We start from the raw sequence: 23,063 nt of genomic DNA, 5'->3' as shown, positions 1-23,063 counted from the left end.
AATGGTTCGGTATGTTTTTTTTGCGTTTCCATAGGGAATAGTATCAAAGTAACATAATAATTTGATACCCTTCCCTTGAGGTAAAATGGTACAGTATGGTCAGGGTGGCTCCACCCATGACAGTCAGCTGATTGAGCGCTAGAAAGAAGGAAAGGAAGAGCTGCTGGATGTCCTCAACTGTTGTCTGTTGTGTTGTCGTCGCACTGTACGATGTCACAGCCCACACCCTTCTACCAAGTAAAGATACTGTTCTCAGTCTAAATACAAGCATGACCCAGGGTTTTATCATTCCAAACCCTATCATGATGGAAACACACCATTTTACTCTGGTACCCCAATGGAAGGGGTAAAAATAGAACAGCTGCGTCTGGTTATTTTGGTACTATTCCTAAACGTAAATACGCAAATAAAGATATACTGTACTGTACCAAACTGAACCGTTCCACTCGGTGAACACACAGCTTTATGACCACATTGAGCCTCAGGGCTACTGAACTTTGATACTTTGAAGTGAAACCGTGTAAAAAGAACTGCATACCACACTCTTGAGATGGAGATGGCATTGAAGTTAAAGCTTCAATTTTTTTTTAAATATATGTTATTTTGAGGAGCTCCATTTCAATTTCATATTCAGTACTGTGCATGATGAATATTAATGCAAGGCAATACAACCGTCAACTTTTCAACCCAGCTACAACTCCCTTTGAGGCAAACTACTTCCCAAACCAAGCTTGATATTAGTGTCCCCCGTACTCGCACTGAATGTCAGTAAACGATGCTGGAGCAGTGACAGTACACGTTCATATTCAGGGAATTCACCGGTACTGCAGGGCATCACATCCTTCCTCACGTACATTCAGAGACTTTAAATGTGGGCTTCTCGCTGAGAGACTGCCGTTCTTTTCCTCACAAAATAAAGGCCCTTCAGATTTTTGATTTTTCTATATTTAATTCATCTGTTTATTTGCATTTCACAGTTTTCTGTCTTTTAGTACTCGTGTGTTTATTGTTGCATATGTAGACTACTGTATATGAAGCGTTTTAGATGAAGTTAATAATGCAGGATCACGTGCGTAACTGGACATGTTGACGAATGTTGAAGCGACGCGTCAAAGAGTTGCACAGCAAAAGTCTGTCGTTCTCACACACTGACAATACAGGCGTTCTATTCAAGAGTCACGTACAAAGAGAAAACAAGAGGTACATACTCTTTTAGCAACATGTCAAATGAATTGGTGTTGGAGTACAGAGGAGGAGGTAGTAACTCACGGTCATTTGATCCCATGCTGATCAAGTCATCAGAGTCCACATTATGAACAATGGCTGCCTTGTAACCTGCTTTCTGGGCATTGAGGACCTGAAAGGAAACAAACAATTGGAAATCTTCATTGTTGAATAGCTGGTTAACCTGAGTTGCTACCAAAAACAGGCCTGTGAAGAGTTGTACTCCATCTGTGACAACAGGCGTGTGTCAGATAATGTGTCCAAATCTCCTTTTTTCATTATATGAGCCAGCAACATCAAACCACAATAAACATGACACAGCACAAGATGCCAGTTGTGGTAAAGGAGGCAAAGCTTGTAGATCCTTGAGCCAAAACCAACTCAAACACTCAAACTGTCTATCCTATTTAACAACACATCCTTGAATGTGCCACTTTCAGTTTATAGGACACAAACTACAGCTTATGTGACTTTAAGTGTTTGAATGCTGCTGAATGGAGTTTATCATTATAATAATAATAAAAAAAAGTGGTGAGAAAAGGTAGCAGAGACCACAGAGACACAGAGTTGAGAGGCTCCACTGCAGTGAGTGTTTGCAATAGATGGGATGTTTGCATTTTTATCCCAGACAGCTCAGCTCACTTCTCCACAGTGACTGCTCCGTCTGAGCTGACTGAGCTGTAACTGAAGATCCAGGAAGTGTTGTATGGAGCAAAGAACTGAGACAAAGAAAGGGCTACGTGACTATGAGGGGCAGAGTAGGTTAGCAAGGCTGCTCTGCTTCATTTAACATTGGTCACTCCTTCAAAATAATAAGACACAACCTGACCACCAAAATTCAAGATGGACTCACAGGTCAACACACAACATGAGAAAAACTACATGCAAATCAGAAGGGAAAACCTAAAGCTTAACCTACTTTGAAATGGATACAGGACGTGTTGTGTCTGTGACACACGTGTCGCATGTGTCACAGACACATGAAGCCAATGAAGCCATCGACAACTCTGCTTATCATGCTCTTTAGTATAGCAAGTGAAGACAGAGCGAGGAAGTGAGGGAGGGGGAGACAGTCAATGTCACACTTTTAAAAACAGCTGACTGCTGCGCGGCATGATATGCAACGTAAAAAAAAGAGAGAGTTGGAAAACAAAGAAAGTTCAGGAAAAAGACAGAGAGGATCAGTGATTTAATCAGAAAGAGTGAGCTGAAGTTTTTTTCACTGAAACCTACAATAGTAGCAGCAGTTAAGACAAAATTCAAGAAGTAAAATAGAGAATTTCCTACATGTTATAATGTCTGCTGCATCACTTAATCAGGGGGAACTGAAGTAACAAGGATCTTCCCTCTGTGAGACGGCTTTTGGGGATGTGGCACAGTACAGTAACTACGGTATCCTGAATAACAATTGTTGTGGCTTTGGCTCACAAACAGATGTGCTGGCGGAAATAGGAAATGACAATATAATCGTGCAATGAACCATTATATTAGAGGCCAATTGATATGGGTTTTACTATAGTCAATGCCAGTCTCTAGAAGTAAGAGCAGCTGATTTTTTTGATGGTATGATTGGCCCAATATTCATTAAATTTCCTCTGAGTCATATATAAGTGACACCGAGACATATACATATACATATACTTATATATATCTTACATATATCTTAAATGCATGTAAAGTAATGAAAAGTAAAATACATTTATGAATTTCTATCAGACAAAAAGTGGACTTAACTGTGTGTATTTTACATTTCCTAAGAAGAAAAGCAAAGCAAACCTTTGTGTTTTGTGTGTGTAGCTCCAGGCCTTTTTATATGAGCATTGTACTCTGCTGTGATGCATGGAAATCCATTTAAATCTAATATGGATGGGTGTGTGTGTGTGTGTGTGTGTGTGTGTGTGTGTGTGTTGTGGCCTGTGCGGACGCAAACACTGAACAGCTCTGTCTTTTGTCTGTCCCCTCGTCATTGTAATTTTATGCACCGTCATACGTGAGGCAGTGTGTATGGCAGCCACAGCCGTTGTGATCCCATGCGTTTGCCTGTGAGAGTGTATTGTGTGGACGCATGAATGGCTGCTGTGTGCACCCAGAAGAAGGCTGTCTGGATAAGGGACAGCACGCCCACACGCATGTGTGTATCTGCGACACGCTAATTAAACGCTCCGATTTTTGCCATTTGGTGAAGAATCCTCTGCCGATTACTAATTAATGAATGGGCCAGTTAATACAGTTTACACATTATCATTTTCAGAAACTTGGTGAACGCTGGCAAGTCCCTGAAACTTTATTTATCCAAAAGCTGACTTTTGAAAATACCTATAAACAGTGCTGCTGTAGCCATGGCAACAATGGCGTCAGACCGTCAGTTCTATCATATGAGGCTAAGCAAAAGCAGGCAGGCACGCTCCATGTCACTTGTTGACGTAGAAAAAGGCAGGAATGCAAACGAGGCTCTTCGGGATCTCCAGAACAGGATTCAGAGTCAGAGAGAGGGACTCCTACAGACTTTTACATTTACAAAATACTACTAGGAAAGGAAACTCAAACTATCAACGATTTATTAAAATAAAAATAGCATTAATGGAACTGATAACACGGCAACATGTTCAGGGGATGAAGGTTTGCACTTTTCTCCCATTTTCATATCTCTCCTAGATTGAACATAAACTTTAAAGCTAAACATGTTTCTCATATCTAAGTTCGGGATGTACTGATATGAAGAAGTATGTCGTATGTCTGATGATACCTTTCAGTTTAACGTCATCATAGTTCTTTCACTTTAGGTATAGAGGAGTGACATTCAGCCCTATTTGTTCAGTGCTCAATGTAGTATAAATGAAACAGGGTTGTCTTGTTAAATGAATGAAATAAAGGGGAATTTATATGTTAAAGTAAGAAGCATGGCCTGTCTGTATGGGATCTGCAGAGGAATTCAACCTCTGCTGCTGGCTCACCCTTGTGTTTGCACGGGCAAAGATAAGGACATTCAACGCATTCCTGAGACTGAAGAGAGGGAGGCAGAAAGCAGGAGAGGGGGGGGAAAAAAGGGAAAATGAGATGTGAAACCCATGTCAGTCATACTCGTACAGAAGCCTGTGTGTGTGCGACAGGAATCGCCTACAAACTCGGACCATTGTGCTGAGCTGTAGCACCATCCTCTGTGTGGATTTAACAGCAGCCATTACACCAATGCTGCGATCCCTGTGGGACCACACACGCGAATCCTTCAGCATCATATAAAACACGTCACATTTTTTAACTCTGAATTTTGAACCTTCTGATTTCTCCAGAGGCAACACTGTGTTTCGCTGTACTTAATTATTAAGGTTAAAGTTTGACATTATACACAAGTCAGTGGCCTCGTACTGCTGCTGTGCAGCTACACTGGAAAAAATGTATTATTTGCTTTTCTCAAGGGCATCTTGACATCTTGTATCGTCATGTGATGGCAGTACTTGGCTCCAGTGCCTTAGAGCTCTATTTCTTTTTCTGTTCTCCAAAGCCCACATTATTTTTCTCCATTTTTGTAGGATCAGCGCTTCGATTCAAAACAAAGTGAAATAAGCATGTGACTCTCTTCTTTTGTTTTTTCTTTCTTCATTGCACCCTGCAGTGTGCTGACCAAACTCTGACTTGGTCAGCACACTGCACAGTTACCAGAGGGTTATTTATAAAATTGACCTATTATGGATTTTTGAGAAGCAGACTGGGCTTTGCTTGATGTGCTGTTATTTTCAGAACATTGTGAATGAAATTAACCAGCTCCATATGCTTTTTTTCTTTGAAGAACAGATCTTAAGCAAATTAAGATCTATTCTTCAGAGTCAAACAGCACAGGTGACGCATGAGTGGATGCAAACAAACCTGCTGAACTCTGTGATAGGTTTTTGTGCCCTTCACATTGAAGGTCACGTCAGCTTGGAGGCCAAAAGCACTGGTGTAGTAAACACTATGTGTTGAGCATCCTCATTTGAATGTGTGGGACTGTGCAAGGGTGTACAAAAGTGCCATTAAAGAAAGGCAACCACTGTAAAATCACTGTGTCAGACCTGAGTCACTTTGGTCAGAGTTGACTGGCGGTGAGTAAATGGGGCCACCTGGAGCTGACTCGTGCACTGATGTCCGGACTTAACCGTTTAAAACCCAAAAAGAGCATCAACCATTTTTTTTTAATTCTGTTCTGACCTGAGATGCGACAAAAACGACTGGCTATGATATAAAAGTATGTTTGTATTTACAGGTTACGCCTTTACACTTCTCTGGATCTGTGAGAAAGTTGCTGCTGATCGCATCACTAATTATTGCTGCACTACACCACCGTGCCCGTGTGCGTGCATGCGCTTCTGCCAATAATGATTGCATCTTCACTCTTGCGTGTGTGTGTGTGAGTATCAGCTGCCAACACTGCACAGTCTCCTCACCCAGCGCTGCAGCGAAAACACCGACTCATCTTCCCCTGCCTCTCCTTCGTTCCCACTGACATCCTCTCCTTCACACTTCCCCATCCGTCACTACCCCTTTTTTTCTCCTCTCTAACCCAAGGTCTTCCTTCCTCTGTTTTGCTATCCATTTTTAGTTCACACTCTTGTCCATGAAGGCTGTAAAAATGTTTTCAGCGTTGGGAGTCTGTTGCAGTCGCCGTGCTGAGCAGATGTGACGTGTCGTGCAGCTCAAACTCTGGCCAGGTTAACACTGAATGTGTATGTGCACAGTGCAGTGTGTGCTGGCTGCGCTGCTGATCTGCTGCATCTCGCCCACGTCTGTTCACACAGGGAGTGTGTCTGCTGCTGTTGTTTTACATCAGCTTTGCCTTTTGAAAATGATAATAAACCACCATTTTAAATAGTCCAAATGTTGCTCTGTGCTCAATTAAATACCAGGACTCTTCAATATGAAGCTTGTGGGCAAAACCAGAGACACATTATCTCACATACGTAGTGTAGCTGCTCTCATCAGTTAACATGTGAGCCTGAATGAGAAGCGAGACATCCCACAAACAATGCATATATGGTTAGGATTCAGTAAATATGGAGCTGCATGGCTCTTTTTGGAAACAGAGCCATGCAATGATCTTTAGAATCTACTGTATATCTGTTGCCTATGTCACAAACACATGTCCAGCTCCTGTTTGAAAGTAAAAACACTCAAGAGATTTATTCATTTATTCACCTTCTATCGCTTTATCCTTCACATGAGGTGGTGCCAATACCAGCTGACATAGGGCGAAAGGCGGGGAACACCCTGGACAGGTCCCCAGTCCATCACAGGGACACATAGAGACAAACAACCGTCCCCACTCACACCTACGGTCAATTTAGAGTGTCCATTTTGCCTTATCCCCAAATGTACATGTTTTTTGGGATGTGGGAGGAAACCGAAGAACACGGAGAAAACGCATGCACACACGGGGAGATCATGCAAACTCCATGCAGAAGTCAAGAGTTTCACATGTGGCTTAATACTGAAGAGTACTGGCATTTCCTTGAGTACAGAGGAGTATTTACATTCTTTAAAAGCATATTTTTCGGCAAATCCTATGCAGAACATCCAGAAGTTCCACAGCAGTCACACAGCAGTCACACAGCAGACAAGCTCCCTGTGTAAACAAAAGAACCTTGCAAGATGCAGCAGATAAGCAACATCGCTGTCACTGCACAGGCCTTCAGTGTGGAGCTGGCCTTCTTTTATTTAAATTGAAGAAACTGAATGCAGTAGGTCACAAGAGCAGGATGGATGCACATGCATCGGTACACCGTTTCCCTAAACTGTATCAGGTATAGCTTTTCTGCTCCTCTGCAGTTTAGACAGCAGCCCTCAATCAGGTCCTCATCTCCCTCTTACCCATTTTTCTCATCATCACCTCAGTCACTCTCACTCCTTTACCCCCCACAAACTCCCACTGTTTTCACTCTTCCTCTTTAATTTCTCCACCCCTTTTTCCTCTCTCTACTCTCCTCCCTCCCACTTCTTTTTTACCTACTACTTCTCCATATTAAACCGCCTTCTCTCTGCCCTCAATACCCTTGCAATATCACCTCAACTCCAGAATGTCTCCAGAATTCTGCTCAGCTTACTGTCTGACACTTTCACCCTCCCCCCATTATTTTATCCCTCCCTTCTCCTCCATTTCGCCTCTCCCTCCCTCCCTCCTCTGTGTTTCAGAGGAATGTGGCACACCGCAGAGCAGTGCTGGGCTTCAGTTTCAAGGTCCAGGCAACTGATTAGATAAAGAGTTCAATAAAATTGCTAACTGCGGAGAGGAGTCACGTACACTGATAACAACTAATACACTTCCATGTGTGAAAGACAAGAAAAGAAAAGATGTTGTACTGATACTTATTCACGTTTAAATTCCTTATCCCAATTTGTTTTTAAATGTTTAATAAATGTTTGTGTAGCCAACTGTGAGGCACTTCAAAACTCTGACCCTGAAAAGCGCGGCATACATTTCATTTTACACAGTACTTATCTAAAGGCATGCTGTCATGTGTAAGAGAAAAAAACTTTTCTATATACTTTAGATTTATATACACTGTACAGTAAAAGTGTACAGAAAAAGGGTGTGTGTGTGTGTGTGTTAATGAGAGACGGCAATAGCAATGTCATGACTGTCATTTTTCAGAGCTGTTGTGTCAACAGGTCAGTCGACTCCTTTTAGCCTATAACACACACAGACACACACAGTCATACATTCACTCAGCCATAGTCATACCCTGTCATAAGACTATGTGAGTTTGTGCAGGAAGCCAGATCACAGTTTGAATAGAGAGACTGTGGCCTGTGTGCGCGTGTGTGTATGTGTGTGTGTGTGCGTGTGTGTGTGTGTGTGTCACTCGAGGGTTATGAGGTCACTGCAGCACAAAAAAAGGCAGAATGGTGAAATGTATTTACTGCAAGGCACAGAGGCAGGAAGCAAGGTTACATGGGAAATGACCAGCCAACTTCAGCCACAGCTGGAAAAAAGCAAAGACAGCAGCACAGTCAACTCTTCTCATTGGCCAAGATATGGTATGGCCCAGACCTCCTCCCCCTAACCCATGTTTGATTGTGTGATAATAAAATAGGATGGGAGAAACCTGGCAGGGCCACACCTCAAGATAAGCCGAGGGACTTCGACTAACTTGTCATGGAGCAACACCACAAGAAGCTACGGGAAAAGTTTTTATGACAGAAATGGATACTGACTTCTAACTCGTCAATAAAAGCTGACTCCCAATACCAAATCACAACCCTCATCATACCAGAGTCATAATGTTGTTTTTTCTCCTTTACTAACTTATCTAACTGGGTCTTTTATTTGCGACTCCCATTTTTGGATAAATATAGATGTCTTGGGAAAGTACATTGGCCTTTATGGAGGGCAATTTACTCTTCCTCCCTTTTTTCTCAACCAACCATTGTTAGTTCAGGATTTGATTTAATTATCAGCTTTTAAACTAGAACATATGATGTACAAGTTTAATCACATCTTTGATAATGATATTTTCCGATCCACAGCTTTCATCAGTTTCTTTTTATTTTTACACTAAGTTGAAGCTCTCGGATTTATGCTGAGGGAAATATGTTCCTATACATAAAAAAAAAAACCTATTAAAAATGTATCCCATCACCACTTCTGATTTATCTCAAAGAAATTCTTGCTATGTTGACCTGTTTATCCATCATGCTCATATTGTAAGCGAACAGCAGTACAGCGAACTCCTGTGTTAAGTGCTTCGGAATCACAGGATTGTTTGATGTTATCGTCCCTGATCTGTGTCCTGTCAACTGGAGTTCACAACTTCCTGACAGCAGAAAAGCCATTTACACCAGACTGCACGTTTAGTCTCAACTGCGTTTTGCACCATTTTGAACCATCTCATGTGTGTGACGTCTTATATGGGAATTTTCCACCAGACAAGAACCTGTCATCTTACACAGTAAACAAACAACACCGACTTAAATATGTGTTTCTAACAAACCGGTAAGTGAGTGTGTGTCTTGACAACTTTGTAAAGGTTTTTCATGTTTTCTTACAAGCAACTAAAAACGTAAACCTCACTCATTCTTGTACACATTTAGACCAGTAGAAGTAGGTCACAGAAAAGACGAGACGGAGACGGGGATAAAACGGAACATGAAAACAATGAGGTTAAGGGGCAACAGAGAGAGCCGAAAACAACAAATAAGGGAGAGAGAGAGAGGAGAGGACAATGTGGTCACACTGAACTCTGCATATCAGGGACTATGTGTTAACTAGGACATTATGTCTCAATACCTATAGGTCTGTCTGTCTGTCTGTCTGTCTTTGCAGGGGGGCAGACAGGCTGCGCGAAAGCCTGAGCTAAGACCGAGGGGAGGAACATGGAGAGGTTCGCTGGAGGGAGAGGGGAGAATAAGGGTATCGGGTTTCCTGTCCACCCCCCTCTCTACTACCAAGAGGTCAGATAAGTCACCAATGACCCCCAACACACACCATCACCACCTCAAAGAATCCTTGTGTACAGGAAGTACAAATCTCTGCTCTCTGGAGATCCATTTTCTAAAAGAGGGTTTCCATGGAGGAATGTTTTTCTCTCTCTCTCTCTCTCTCTCTCTTTCTACCTCTCTCGCTCTTCTTATTTGAATTAAATGTATGGAAAATTAACACCTGCTTTGTCCAGTTATTGTTTGTTCCTGTTCCAACAACACTTTACATTACAGTTCAGTAATAACATGATAATAGTATGGTGATACACAATATTATGGCATGACATGACGTTAATATAAATACGAATGTAGTGTAGTATTACAATAATATTACCTTCACATTATGACACTATTACTGTGTTAATAGTCATGTGGAATGTTAAGTGTTATCGCTGCACCTTTAACACCCTTGGTCAGGCTGTATAGCCTAAGGCGTATTGATATTGATCTAACATGAAGTGGGCTGCGCTGCACTTAATGCAACATTTAGCATTTAACTTCATTACAAACATTTGTAGTAGTTTCTCCATCACTCTTGGACAGACACAGACTTTCTGTATATTCAGGTTATTTTAAGATCGGGACTTCCACTGTCTAAAACAAATCTTTCTCCAGTAAATGGATATGGAGTGTTAAAGAAAAATGACCTGAGTTGAAACAGTAAGAAAGATCAGCTAAATATATTTAAATATCTGGCCATCTGGTTGACAGGGACAACTCTTCCAGTGTGTGCCTGTTAACATGCCTTCACTTGATCTTCTTCACCCTCTTCCCATCTCCAACACTCTCTCTCGACATCCAACCTCTTCTCGTCATCACGTCTTATCACAACACACACACTCTCTCACATGCACTCTCCCTCACTCTCACTCACACACTCACACTTGTACTCTGGAAGTGCTAAGACGTGATGCGGGGTTAAGTGGGTGAGGATCCATTTTATTGCCCATTACAGCTACGGATCCATTAAAACTGTACACTGCTGCTCACTGGATGCTGATGGCTTAATATTAGAGGGGAGGGCAGAGGATAGACAGAGAGAGAGGTGAACCACACTTTGAGTACGACATCCCTGCATCTCACACACACAAATCAAGTCTCTGTCAAGATGGAATTATTATTATTCCTTTGTTTCCCAGATACAGAGCGAGCAAGCAGGGAGACTAACTGTGAGTGTGATGGAGAGACAATGACTGCCAAAAAAGGTAAAGGTTCATTACAGAAAGGGAGCTTTAAAATGATTATTGACAAAGGTTACTTTAATTGCACATATTGCAGAGTATATACAACTTTATTTTGCCAGTAACTGCAGCGACCGTGTAAGCATTTGGTGCATATATGGCAAGCATTTTCCAGTGTGTAAAAACTAGTGATGTCTAACTGAAACAAATGGAGGACTCATTAGCCCACCCATCCCTTCAAGGAACTATGGTGGCCTTTGCATATAAGAGAGGACGTTCTTCATGTTGGAGCAGTAAGAGTCCACTTCAAAGTGGTTGTTCTGACTTCTCTAGAAAATGGTGGCACAATATGTCAGCCCCTTTGGAAAAGGCTTACTCTAAGGTTACAAAAAAGCCATACAGTTTATATTTTAAAGCAATTATACACTTGTACAAAGTTACTAGTACTTCATAGTACTTCATTTCTGCCTTAAAAAGTATCCTAAATGTATACACTGGACCTTTAATAGGATCTGTAAATGGCCTTATCAAGCATCATACATACCGATCAAGTGAGTCACATAAAAATGTTTCGGCAACAGACAATATTACATTTGATCACAAATAAGGCTTCATTGTCCTCTTGCTTAAAGTTGAGCAGGCATGTGATTTCAATATGAACAGGACTGGTCATATGGCAGTATTTGTTACTGGGGGTTAATACCATTAATGTCACATGTATTTCTAAGCAACAGGAAATTTCTCACTTTTATGATCTAATGTGCTGTTATTTACCAAAGACAAAAAAAAACATGTATATATTGTTCCATAATAGTCATGAAGAGACGGTGACAGCTTGGTTTTTGTTCTTTACAATGACATTACAGATTATATGTCTCCCTCTTCTGGCCTGTACATACTGTCATGTATACAGTATGTGCGTCTGTGTGACACACAGCTATGTGAAGCCTGGTTATGTTCCAAGAGAGGGAACAGCTCGCTGCTCTGTCTGTCAACACATTTCTGTAAGTGTGTGTGATGCAGTCGGACCTTATAAGGGTGTATGGTTGGTCCCAAGTTACAACAGAGTACAGAAAAAAAAAAAGAAAGAAAGAGGGAACAAAACGAAAACCAGGAAATGTGAGAACACATGAATTGGGAGGCAACCAATAAAGTACAAAAGGAAATAGATTAAGAGAATAGGAGGATGCTAAGAGGTGCTTGCTTTCCTCTCTTTCAGCACATTATCCAGCCTCTTAATCCGTACTCCATTTTCTCCCTTCACCTCCCAAACTTTCTACCTCACTTCTTCTCCTTACATTTTTATTTTTCCTCTATTTTACTATGAGCAATAAGATGGAAAATAATACTTTTCCACCAGCATCCAAGTGAACAAAATTACTTAAGAGAAAAAAGTCAAATAATCTTGGTTACTGAATAAACTCTCTACAGTACCATAATCTATAATTAGGGTTTCTAGTGTCCCTAGAATGTAACATGTGCGCTTGTGCTTGTGTGTGTTAATATCGCAGTGGTACATTCCTTATAAAAAAGTGTTTAGTTTTAAACTGGCATATCCCAAACAAAGACACACAGTTACAACTTCTGTCCTTTTGTCCGTCACCTTCTTCCTCACTGCAACCATCCATCTCATCCTCTCCAGTGACTCACACAACTACACTCCCTGTTCTCTTTCTGTGCTGCACACTGTCGGATGCCTCACTTTACTCAGAGATCAGCGCTCTCTCCATCCTCAGGCAAACCAAGCTTCTCACAGTCGAGGTCAAAACAGAAATAAAAACTGCAGCAGTGGAAGCCAGGGGATTCTTATACAGGAAACTGTGTTTAGGGAAATGGCCTTTTCCTGTTTTCAGAGAAACTATCTGTGAAGCACTGCTTACAGACATGCGGTAAATACAGTGTGAGGGGGAAAAACACCCCAGTGTGCAGCAGTACCACATAAACTTACACTTTTTGTAGCTTGCTCTCACAGATTAAAATGAATATAGATTAAATGCATTTTGTTTTTTTAGTTTTCAACTATTTCTATTTTAGTTTTCAACTATTTTAGTTTTCAACTATTTCACAGAGTTGTTATGCAATTAAACCCATTCACAGATTGACTTGCAATACACAGGCACTGGAAGCCTGTCAGTGAAATACGTTGTAAAAGTTTTAAACCTTGAATTAGATCATAGTAGTTAATATTTATAAGGTTTCGCATGTAGTAATCCTCCATCGTGTGTTAAATCTATATCACAGTAAATACTGAACTGAAGTTATATGAAAAATCAAAAAGAAAAAAACAGTAAGACACATATCCTATCCGAGTCGTTCAGCCCTCGTGTCTGGTTGTGTACTTTAAGGTGATTAAGCTTCGAAAAGAGGTTAAAATGATTACGCTGAGATTAAAAATCAATGTGGGGCTGATTAAGCACGTGGTGCAAATGCAAGACAACACACACACACACACAGTGTGTTGTCACTGTACCTTGATGTCAAAGTTGCAGTCCAATCTCTTGATGAGGACAATGAAGGCACCTGTCAAGTTGTCCCTCGGAGGAGGCTCAATGGGCTCGCACGCATTCTCCGGCCGGGCACCGATCAGGAAGCCCTGTAAGGAGGACATCGGACACATGAGTGACTTATATCCATGTACAAGCAAATATCATTCCTTGGACAAACGAGGAGCCAACTCACAAAGAAATGTACAGTATATTAGTGAGGGCCGACACCACTTTAACATAAATGATCCTTTGCATTACAGTCACATTAAAATACATTAAAAGCTTCACATGTGTGGTTAGACGTAAGGACTGATGTTTGCAGAGTCAAAGCAACTTTAATGGACATTCAGTCATAGCTTATCAGGTTTAGACTGTTTTGTCTGTCCATCCATGCATTCTTTTTCCACCACTGAAAAGCGGGAAAACACTCCGGACAGATCACCGATCCGTCGTAGAGCCAACACACACAAACCCACAACTGTGGGTTGGACTGACCCTCAGTCCAACCGACATTCGAACCACTGACTGAGTTTAATATAATTTATGTTGATGGTTGCCAACATTTCAAAACTTACATCACAATATGATAAATGACTAAACCAAACAACAAGATGTGTTCTGCTGCAGCCCCAGATGGAACACTGGCAAATCAAACATTCATTTAACACGGTAATGCATCCATAATGAATACACTTCCACTGGAGACAAGATTACAGACACAAAATGATGCATGTGTATATAATATGTATGTGTACTGCACCCTACTAGATATAAGGAAAGCTGTCCCGGTTTATCACAGTCTCCATCTATTTCTCTCAGTCTCTCAAACACACAGACACACACACACACAGACACACAGACACACAGCTGCTTCCTGTCTTAAGTCCCATGTCCAACCACAGCTTTTGAAGTGACTGATGAGAGGGAGATCGCAAGTGGACAACAGACAGAGAGGCTGATGGGATGATAAAGGGAAGGACAACAAAGGCAAAAACAACAAATTATATGATTATAAAGGGAAAATAAATCAGGTACAGATACCCACTAAAATACTGGCAAAGGAAGAAAAATGGACAGAGAGAGACAAAAATAGAAAGGTGAAGACAAAACAGGGACAGGATTAGAGCAGATACAGAGATGATAAAATCTCAGGTAAAAAAAAAATTAAAAGAAATACAAGACATATAAGCGGAAGGGTCCTGGTGTGAGATACACTTCTAACATCCACTCCAAATTAATGAAAGTCAATGCAGTGTCCCAAGAAGAATAGCTGCACAAACCTGTGTGTGTGTGTGTATGTTTATGTGAGTCTTTCAGAGGCAGGGTGGTAGACAGGAAGTGTGGACTGTTGTGGGACTCTGGGAGTCAAGAAGCACTTTGGTCTCTCTTTCTCTCTCTTAAAGCTTTAAAAAAAGTCTGGAGAGTCAGCACTTTCTCAACCTCTCTCTCCCTCTCAAACACACACACACACGCAGTCTGTGTTATTCTGAGAGTGTATCTTTCCATAATAGCATCTAAGCTGTACATGGAAAATTACCGGAGTGACACGTCACAAATACAAGCAAATCTGCACGACTGTGCGAATGCGGGGAGACCACACTGCAGACGAAATGCCAACACTGTGCTGTAGTAGGACCTGATACAAGAAAGCTGAAAAATACAGAGATCTGTGAAATCTGAAATCAGCAAGGAGAAACATGTGAGGAATCACCTCCTGCACACAGCACCATCACTACTGGATACCTCCTCCTCCTCCTCCAGTGCAGCGCGCTGCCTTGCAGTTCAATGACATCACTGTGCAACTGCCTCACATTCCTCATCCTCACTTTGAAACCTGTGGCAAGAGAGCCCTCTGTTGGGCTCTATGAAAGAAAAACCACCCGCTAGCACTGCAGAATGCAGAGACGAGAGGACGGTGGAAAAACAGGAAATGACTGCAGGAGGAGGGGAATCCTGGAAACGTAGAGTGAAGAGGGGTGAGGATGCGGTGTGGACACAGATTTTATTATTCTGACCTATCTAATACCACCTTAAGATACAATTTCCATGGCTGGGGTTACTAATATTTTTTTTAATTAACCAGTTCTATGTTGATAATCTATAATTCAGCTCCTTCAGCGTGGACATATTCAGGTTTTCTTGCTTCTGCTATGACAATAAACTGAATATATTTGGTTTATGGACAAATGAGACATTTGAGGTCTGAGGTTTGCAAAATATCAATCTGCATTTTTCATAATTTTCTGACATCGTTTTAAAATCAAACATCTAATCAATGAATCAGGAAATTAATCAATAATGAGGAGAATCTGCAAAATACAGCTGCGGCTTGAGGCTGAGAAACCTATTCTCATCTTGTAGTGTCCATGTACTTTTTTTTTTTTGTGCCACGTCAGAATGTGTTCCTGCTACATGAGTCATCTCTTTTTCACGGTCTCTTGATTTTCAATACACTGTATTGTAACATAAAAGCATTTGACCATTTGAGTCATTCATCAGTCCAGTGACGTTGAAAGCGAGACACGTTTTAGTTCACACACTGTGTCGTTAAGTATTTGCACCACTACATACACAGCAACAGGTGTCAAAGAAGAAAGACATGCTGTGCTTCATAAATACATGAAGCAGATTGTCTCGTGAATAAACCCCCAGCAGAATTCCCCCACTGTGAAGGCAAAACACTGATTTAAAAACCTACTAACTTTATTTCTGGTTGTTTTGTCTGGTTACGAACAAACAGACTTACATTCAACCAAATGTGGACCAAAACATAACCTCCTTTTTGGAGTAATTGGCCATCAGTTTGACAACCTTTCCTGATTCTTTTAGCCAATGTGAAGCTACAAAAAGCGTGTCTTAGTGAGATGACTGTAACATGACCAGAGACACATGTTGATTTCTGAAACATTTAAAGCACAGGTTTTGATTTAAGTCCATATCAATATACGAGTAGCTTTCTGATCTGAGGTTTATAAGTAAGAAAAATCCCATTTCTTTTTCATCTACAGCAGTTCTACAAACTCAGCAAAAAGCAGAATAATTCAGTATGACCTAACATAAAAAAAGCACGTCTGACTTGCACTTCACAAATTCAATGTGATTTTCAACTAATGCAGAATTACAGAGAAAAGGAGAGGTGGATTATTCCAAATGACAACACAGTGACCACATGTAATCCTGTCAGTAAAAAAAGATAAAAGTAATAAAACAAAAATCGCTCTGCAAGGCTCGTTTGCAGATTTGTTTGTTCTGGGCTGTGTGAGAAAAACAGCCTGACCAGGAATTCCTGTAAGCAGATTAGAGCGAGTGTGTGACTCCACACATAGATTCCGCCACTTTAACCTACATTGACAAATTTAAATCCCCTACTTTCTGCATGACCACAACAGGAAACAGGTGAGGCTGCAGAGACAAAAACACTCATTTCCACACTGTGCTTTACCACAACACTAATCTCTCAGTTATTTTCTCAATTAACTGCTTAGCTGTTTGAAATGGCAGAACAACATTTTGAACATTTTCTTCTAAAAGTTAAAATTGTATTTCATGTTACAGGCTACAACGAAAGACCAAGTTTGAACCAAGTATCTTGCTGCTACGTGCTACCAACGCTAACCACTGTATCACCGAGCACCTCTGACCAAAATAACATTCATGTGAATTATGTTATGGGTGTGAATTTGAAGCCACCAAGCATGAAACTGAAGCAAACTAGAGGGAGCTGAGCTGCTGTTTATATAGATATCAGCGTGGTTCAACAAGAGTGTCAAGAAAAATAATATTAAGATAGGGATTAGGGAGTTCTATTAAATCTATTAACTATACCTGAACAGGGCTGCATGCCTGACATGCAGGTCTTTGGACTGTGGGAGGAAACAGGAAGCACCACAGGAAACCCATGTAGGCAAAAATGCTTAATGTACAAGTTCCCACTCAGAGTTCTGAAGCTTCATCATGTGTATTGTCATCACAAAACGTCAGTTCATCATCATGCAATACTGGAGACATTGGGAGTTGAATATTTTCTGACACACCAAAGTTGGAATTTACTCACTTATGTATTCCTGCTGCTGCTTCTAAAATGCGCTAGTTAGTCAGAAATATTTTGAAGTAAACAGAAGCCAAACAAAATGGATATTTATATTTTCGTCTTATATTGTTATTTTTACTTATTTTACCAGGGTAAGCGTGTGCACGTCTGAGGTTTTTAAATTGGTCAAAACCAACATCCATCGTCGTCTCTCACTTTAACATCCAAACCGCAACAACTTTCCATAAGGGAACTCAAGAGTCTCTTCTCAGACTGCGCACAGATCAGGCTATAATTGTGGAAATGAAAGGGGGAAGAGAAATGAAATAAAAACTTCTGAAAGCTAAATGGCATTCAGAAACAGTTATTTAAAGTTGAGGATTGTTTCTACGGCAGTGTTATAAGGTATGATATTTTCAGTCCATTGCTGTATAGCACTCATATTAACTTTTATCGATGCAAAATAAATAAAATAAATTGCTTGCAGTTGCAGGCTTGCAGTGGCCATGCTTTGAGATGCTGAGGCAACTGTAAACAGCCACAGTTGTGTAAGTGGGAACAGGGGAGTCTCTGTTTGAAGCCTCACTCCCTGTGGGGAATCCTCTGGGGACAAACAGGCTTTTGCTGCCTTGTGATGCCAGAGGGGTTTTTGGGCGTTACGCAGCTGCAGCACTGCAGGACAAACATCGACAATGAGTTTATCTCATGAAACTAAAACATGCACATTTTAAAGAGGCACTATTGTTTTTGCATTGCAGTAAAATGAAATTTGCATTTGCTGTTTTCCCTTATTGTATATAATTATTAGAAAAGGCAAAGGATATTTTAACTTTAACTCTACAGTATTCTTAATCTATTTCATGTTAAAACAGTTCTTAGTGTAGCTCTGAACACCTCCCCGGTCACAAACCCTCACATACACACCCAGAAGCAGGAGGGTTTTGCTCTCAGGGACTAGAACAGCATGTCTGCATGGCATTTGGACTTTCTGCCCTGACTTGACATCAACAGGGGGAGAATAGTTGTGTGAGAGATGGACTAAGCCTTTTCTTACTTTTCATAACACAGGACCTTGCATAAGACAAGCAAAATTATATACCCCAGCAGCATGTTTGAGTTCTATAATCCCTGCCCGTTTGCCAAGAAATGTACCACATACATAAGTATGTAAGTGACACATTGTTTTTCTCACTACAAGTCCTAATAGTATATAAATGTATTAAAGAGGTTTGATATCGCACATGCACCTATGTTTATTCTTTGCCAGTACAACTGGACTTAATACACTTAATACCTGTTAACATGTTGGTCTGCTTGAATTGGTACTACATAGAATTTCTCAAAGTCGGAGCCCCAGATAATGTGATTGGGAGTTGAATTACTACTGGCCTGAGCACTCTGCCCATGCTCCACAGATCCCACCCCTGGCTAATAGGCTGAAACATATTTGAAGAAGCTGGTACACAGAAGAACAACAGTGACAAAAACATGAAGAAATCAGGCTGGTACAGATTTTGGACTGACAAAGAGACTGATTTCAAGTTCTATCAACATTAAGACTTGGAGATTTGAAAGTTGATGAGTGGTAGGAAGACGGCAGGGTGCTCAACATGATAACAACTTGCTGCAAACCACAAACCACCTGACAGAAAGGGGGCATATTGCCACCTAGTGCAGTGGAGGTGGACTCACTACTGTCAATAAACCACACAGCTCCAAGCACAGCTCTAACTATGCATGGAAAGTACTGACTGTAAGCAGTAATCTGTGATGAGAGCAGTGTATTGATGGTTTACTAGTCACTTCAACTATTATTGACATAACTACTGTTAGGATGCTAAACACAGCATCATTAAAGGTAAGATAAGTGGCAGTAATTATGAATGTCCAAATATACAGCGATTAACTTGCACATCAACACAAATGTCAAACAATAAACAAAGCTCTTCGTCATCAGCTTGCCTTCCATGTGCCCGAAAGCCTTGGTAAGACACAACAAACAACTGGGCTCTTGACTGAAACACCACAATGAAGAGCTTAGTCAATAGACATGAATCATTCGCTGTGTTTGTGAGCTATGTGGGTCAAACAGTAAATATGTTGCCAGGTGTGGTGGGGGTGGCATCAACAACAACATACTGTCTTACAATCTCCAACACAAAGCCACAATGTTTGGGGAGCATATTTAGCGAGGGTTAACAAACGTTGATGGAGCTGCACATCAGTCTCGCCGGAGTTTGACTGGTGTGATTTTGACATTAGTTCTATTGTTCTTTCGTCTTTTTTGACTATGGCTGGCTGCTACAAGTGACGTATAGATGTGCAAATCAAGAATTCAAGTTGAAAACCATATTCAATATTGCTCAGCTGAAATTGGCATTAATTATGCCATATAACATCTTTAGTAGCATCATGTTGTTGTTGCCATGTGTGTGTTAGGGTTTGAATTCAAAGGAAATTTTAAGTCACTTTTACCCCAAAAATTGCAATGTTTTTCCTCATTTTTGTATCTTTCAAATGATAAAAAGGTTACATTTATTAATGCTATCTTGTTAGTCCTTAAATAAATGTCTTTCAACAATACTTAGCCATGTATGTGTTTGCTTTTTAAGTTCTTATGGTAAAATCTAATTAATTGCTAGCAGATGGAAAAAGCACATCAGTTTACAAACTTGTCGAGCAAATGCCTGCGACCTCTCCACACTCACCTTCAGTCCATCGCTGGGAAGACGAAAGCCGAACCGCGCAGGCAGGTCATCAAAGTTCTCTGTTTTGTTGTCAAATGAGTACTGAAAGATGGAAGAAATTAAGCATCATTACATTTGCATCAAAACGACGATGGAAGTCTGATGCACTAATAGGTCGGGATCATTTTAAACCAAGAGATAGGTTTAGTGGTTTTAACTACTGAGGGCATTTAGATGATAACAAACAAGCCTGCCATTCTGATCATGCTATTGCTACACAGCTGAACAAATGGGAATATAATTTGCTGTACAATTGTTATCTGTGGATGAGCCACTGTGACAATCCCAAAGGGAAGAAGCAGAATGAAGAAGAAGAGGAGGTTGTCTGTCTAATTACTCACAGCAGCGATATCGGCCTCCACAGGCAGCAGGTTGAGGAAAGCGAAGAGCTGAACGGTGAAGATGGTGTAGATCTGTGTGCCCGACAGCATCAGCATTCCCAGCGACAGGAGCATCTTGGCATCACTTTATAACCCCTAGCTGCTAAGGTGCTCACTCATTAACATACACCATAAACACACAAACACACACACACACACACACACACACGTTGACCTAGAGGGGAAGCCCTATGCACCATTTGATGTCAACTGTGGAAAAACACAATAACAACAACAATGTTTATTAGTTAGATCATTTAAATAATGTTGACATTTCTTCATTTAAATGTATAAATGTTATTCATACAAAATGTTCAGGTGTCACATAGAAAACGATCTTAATTCTTACACCAACAACAAGGACTGGTTTGTAATAGCTGTAAGAGATTTAACCAGAAGCCCATTACAGTTCAGTCTCATTTTTTTCATGGATACCTGCGAGTTGATTGAAATGCCATATCCATGAGGCAACCTGGTAAACTAACACTATGATTTGTGGACATATGACATAATTAAGGTTCAGTGTGTAACATTAGGGGGGTTTATTGGCAGGCTTATTGGTTTGTATGCATGTATAATCACTTTAAAATAAAATGTGCTTGTTTTGTAGCCTTATATTAAGCCTTTTTGTGTGTAATTTAGCAAAGGGCCTTGGGTTAGGGTTGGGGTTAGGGTTTTCGGAGGCTGCCATCTTGCACTGCCATGTTCCTACAGCAAAGCAAATGGTTTAACCAGCCAGAGCATGTGTTTTAAAGTGGAAGGTTACTGCTGGTTACTGGATGTCTTTGTTATGGAAACAAAGACATCCTTTCTGGCATGCGAAATGCCACCATAGATCAGTCTCACCATTACTGTAAGTGTCACAAATTCTTACACATGGGACCTATAAGTCAAAATTAAGGGGTTATGTTATCCTTAGCATTCACTTCTCTTTTAAAATGTTCTTTTAGCAGTGAAAAAAGCAGGTCATGGTAAGCAATTACATAGGAACTTTAATGTCAGTTGAGAATCTGTCTTTGATTGCCTTCTAATGCTGCACTCACACCAAATTGTTTGGTTTTTCTCGTAGTGCCCACCCACAGAAATTATACTGGTCGCCGGCAAGTACATGACGTCATGCGGCAATTCTCAACATTGATCTTCGCCAAACTTGAACATTTACAATCCGAGTGTCGGAGCATCGACATTTGGTAATGCACCTTCAGTAACAGCATCATAGTATTAAATATGGCATAAACCTGGCCAGTTTTCATTATCACTTTGGACATGGTTTGTTCCTGTGAGTGCATTCCAGGCTCAATCTTGCTATTGTATTTTCTATGTTTCATTGCCAGTTGCCTTTAGTGCGCTCTGTGCATGCCGAACATGTCATTAAGAGGAGTACAAGAGCAAGGAAAAACCAGCAAAATAGTTGCCAGGTTTTGGACCACAGAGGCATTTATAAATAGAAAAGTAGTAATCAAGAATTATTTTTGTTTTCATGACTATAGTCATTACGCTTGCCGCTCTTACTGTTTCATTTCAAATGCCCCTTTAACAGATATATAAAATAATAATTATATTAACCTTGTCATAATTATGCAAAAACATACCCGTGAATCTGACCCAGCATAAAAAGGAGGCTGCAACTAATAACCATAATGAGCATCAACTAATGAGCTAATAATTATTTTGGCTATAATCAATGAGTCAATAAAATAATGGAAAACAGTGATATGCAGTCGCATGTCCCGAAGCACAATGTGAAGCTATTAAATATATTGTTTAACACGGCTAACGACAGTCCAATATTTAAAAATCTATTAAACTGACAGACAAAAACTAAGCTGCTCAGAATACCAGAAATATTCATTTGAAAAATAATTTCAAGGATTATTTCATTATCACAATATTTGCAGATTAATTTTATCTGGATCAATAGACTAACCACTGCAGCTCCACGACAAAGCTGCCTTGTTCAGTAGCATGTGATATAAATATTAATTTTATATAAAGTTGAAATTTGCTCAAAGATAACATAAGACTGGTTGATATTGTCTGTGATAGTAACCATGGTTTTAAAAATGAATATGAACTACAACATACACTATGTATTTTGTGAAGAAAATTCCATTGGGATTTGCGAGTCATTTCGGCATGTTTGTGTGCGTGCATCTGTGCGGTTTGCCTCTGATCCTTTGATCTGTCATCACCCTGCTACTGTCGATCTGAATCCCTTCATTTCCAATTCGACATTTTGAAGTATGATTTGTTGAAATCCGCTAAAATGAACTATTGTTTTCTTTATTATTATTATTCCCATTAAACCAAATAGATACAGACCTCTGTGACTTAACATGATCAGAATGAAGAATAAATCCATGCTAAAATTTGATTAAAGGCTTAAATCGGTAACAAGATTTTCTTTCTTTTGACTGCTGTGACTGTATTTCATAATTGACTGTGCTGTCTAGTTGTAATAAACCATATTAATGTAGTCTTAATTCCATGTGACTGGAGTGACACTGCAGATTGCAATGCTAGAAGAAAGACAAGAGTTCAGATGTTTTTGTCTTGATATGTCTAAT

General features: G+C 40.3%; 1 protein-coding gene across 1 annotated transcript in view; it reads right to left on the bottom strand.

The window, feature by feature from the left end:
• The window catches only part of rnf13 (ring finger protein 13), a 38,928-nt gene that overhangs the window by 14,454 nt on the left and 1,411 nt on the right, over nt 1-23,063 (bottom strand). Inside the window, exons 2-5 of the mRNA XM_044044870.1 lie at nt 20,458-20,706; nt 20,078-20,158; nt 13,324-13,446; nt 1,270-1,357 (exon numbers count right to left, since the gene is read on the bottom strand). Of these exons, the coding sequence (XP_043900805.1) occupies nt 1,270-1,357; nt 13,324-13,446; nt 20,078-20,158; nt 20,458-20,571 (406 nt within the window). The 5' untranslated portion in view covers nt 20,572-20,706. The remainder of the gene's footprint in view (nt 1-1,269; nt 1,358-13,323; nt 13,447-20,077; nt 20,159-20,457; nt 20,707-23,063) is intronic.

The sequence above is a fragment of the Solea senegalensis genome, linkage group LG14 (genome assembly GCF_019176455.1).
Source record: "Solea senegalensis isolate Sse05_10M linkage group LG14, IFAPA_SoseM_1, whole genome shotgun sequence".
Classification (NCBI taxonomy): domain Eukaryota; kingdom Metazoa; phylum Chordata; class Actinopteri; order Pleuronectiformes; family Soleidae; genus Solea; species Solea senegalensis.
This window is presented reverse-complemented; position numbering and strand designations above follow the sequence as displayed.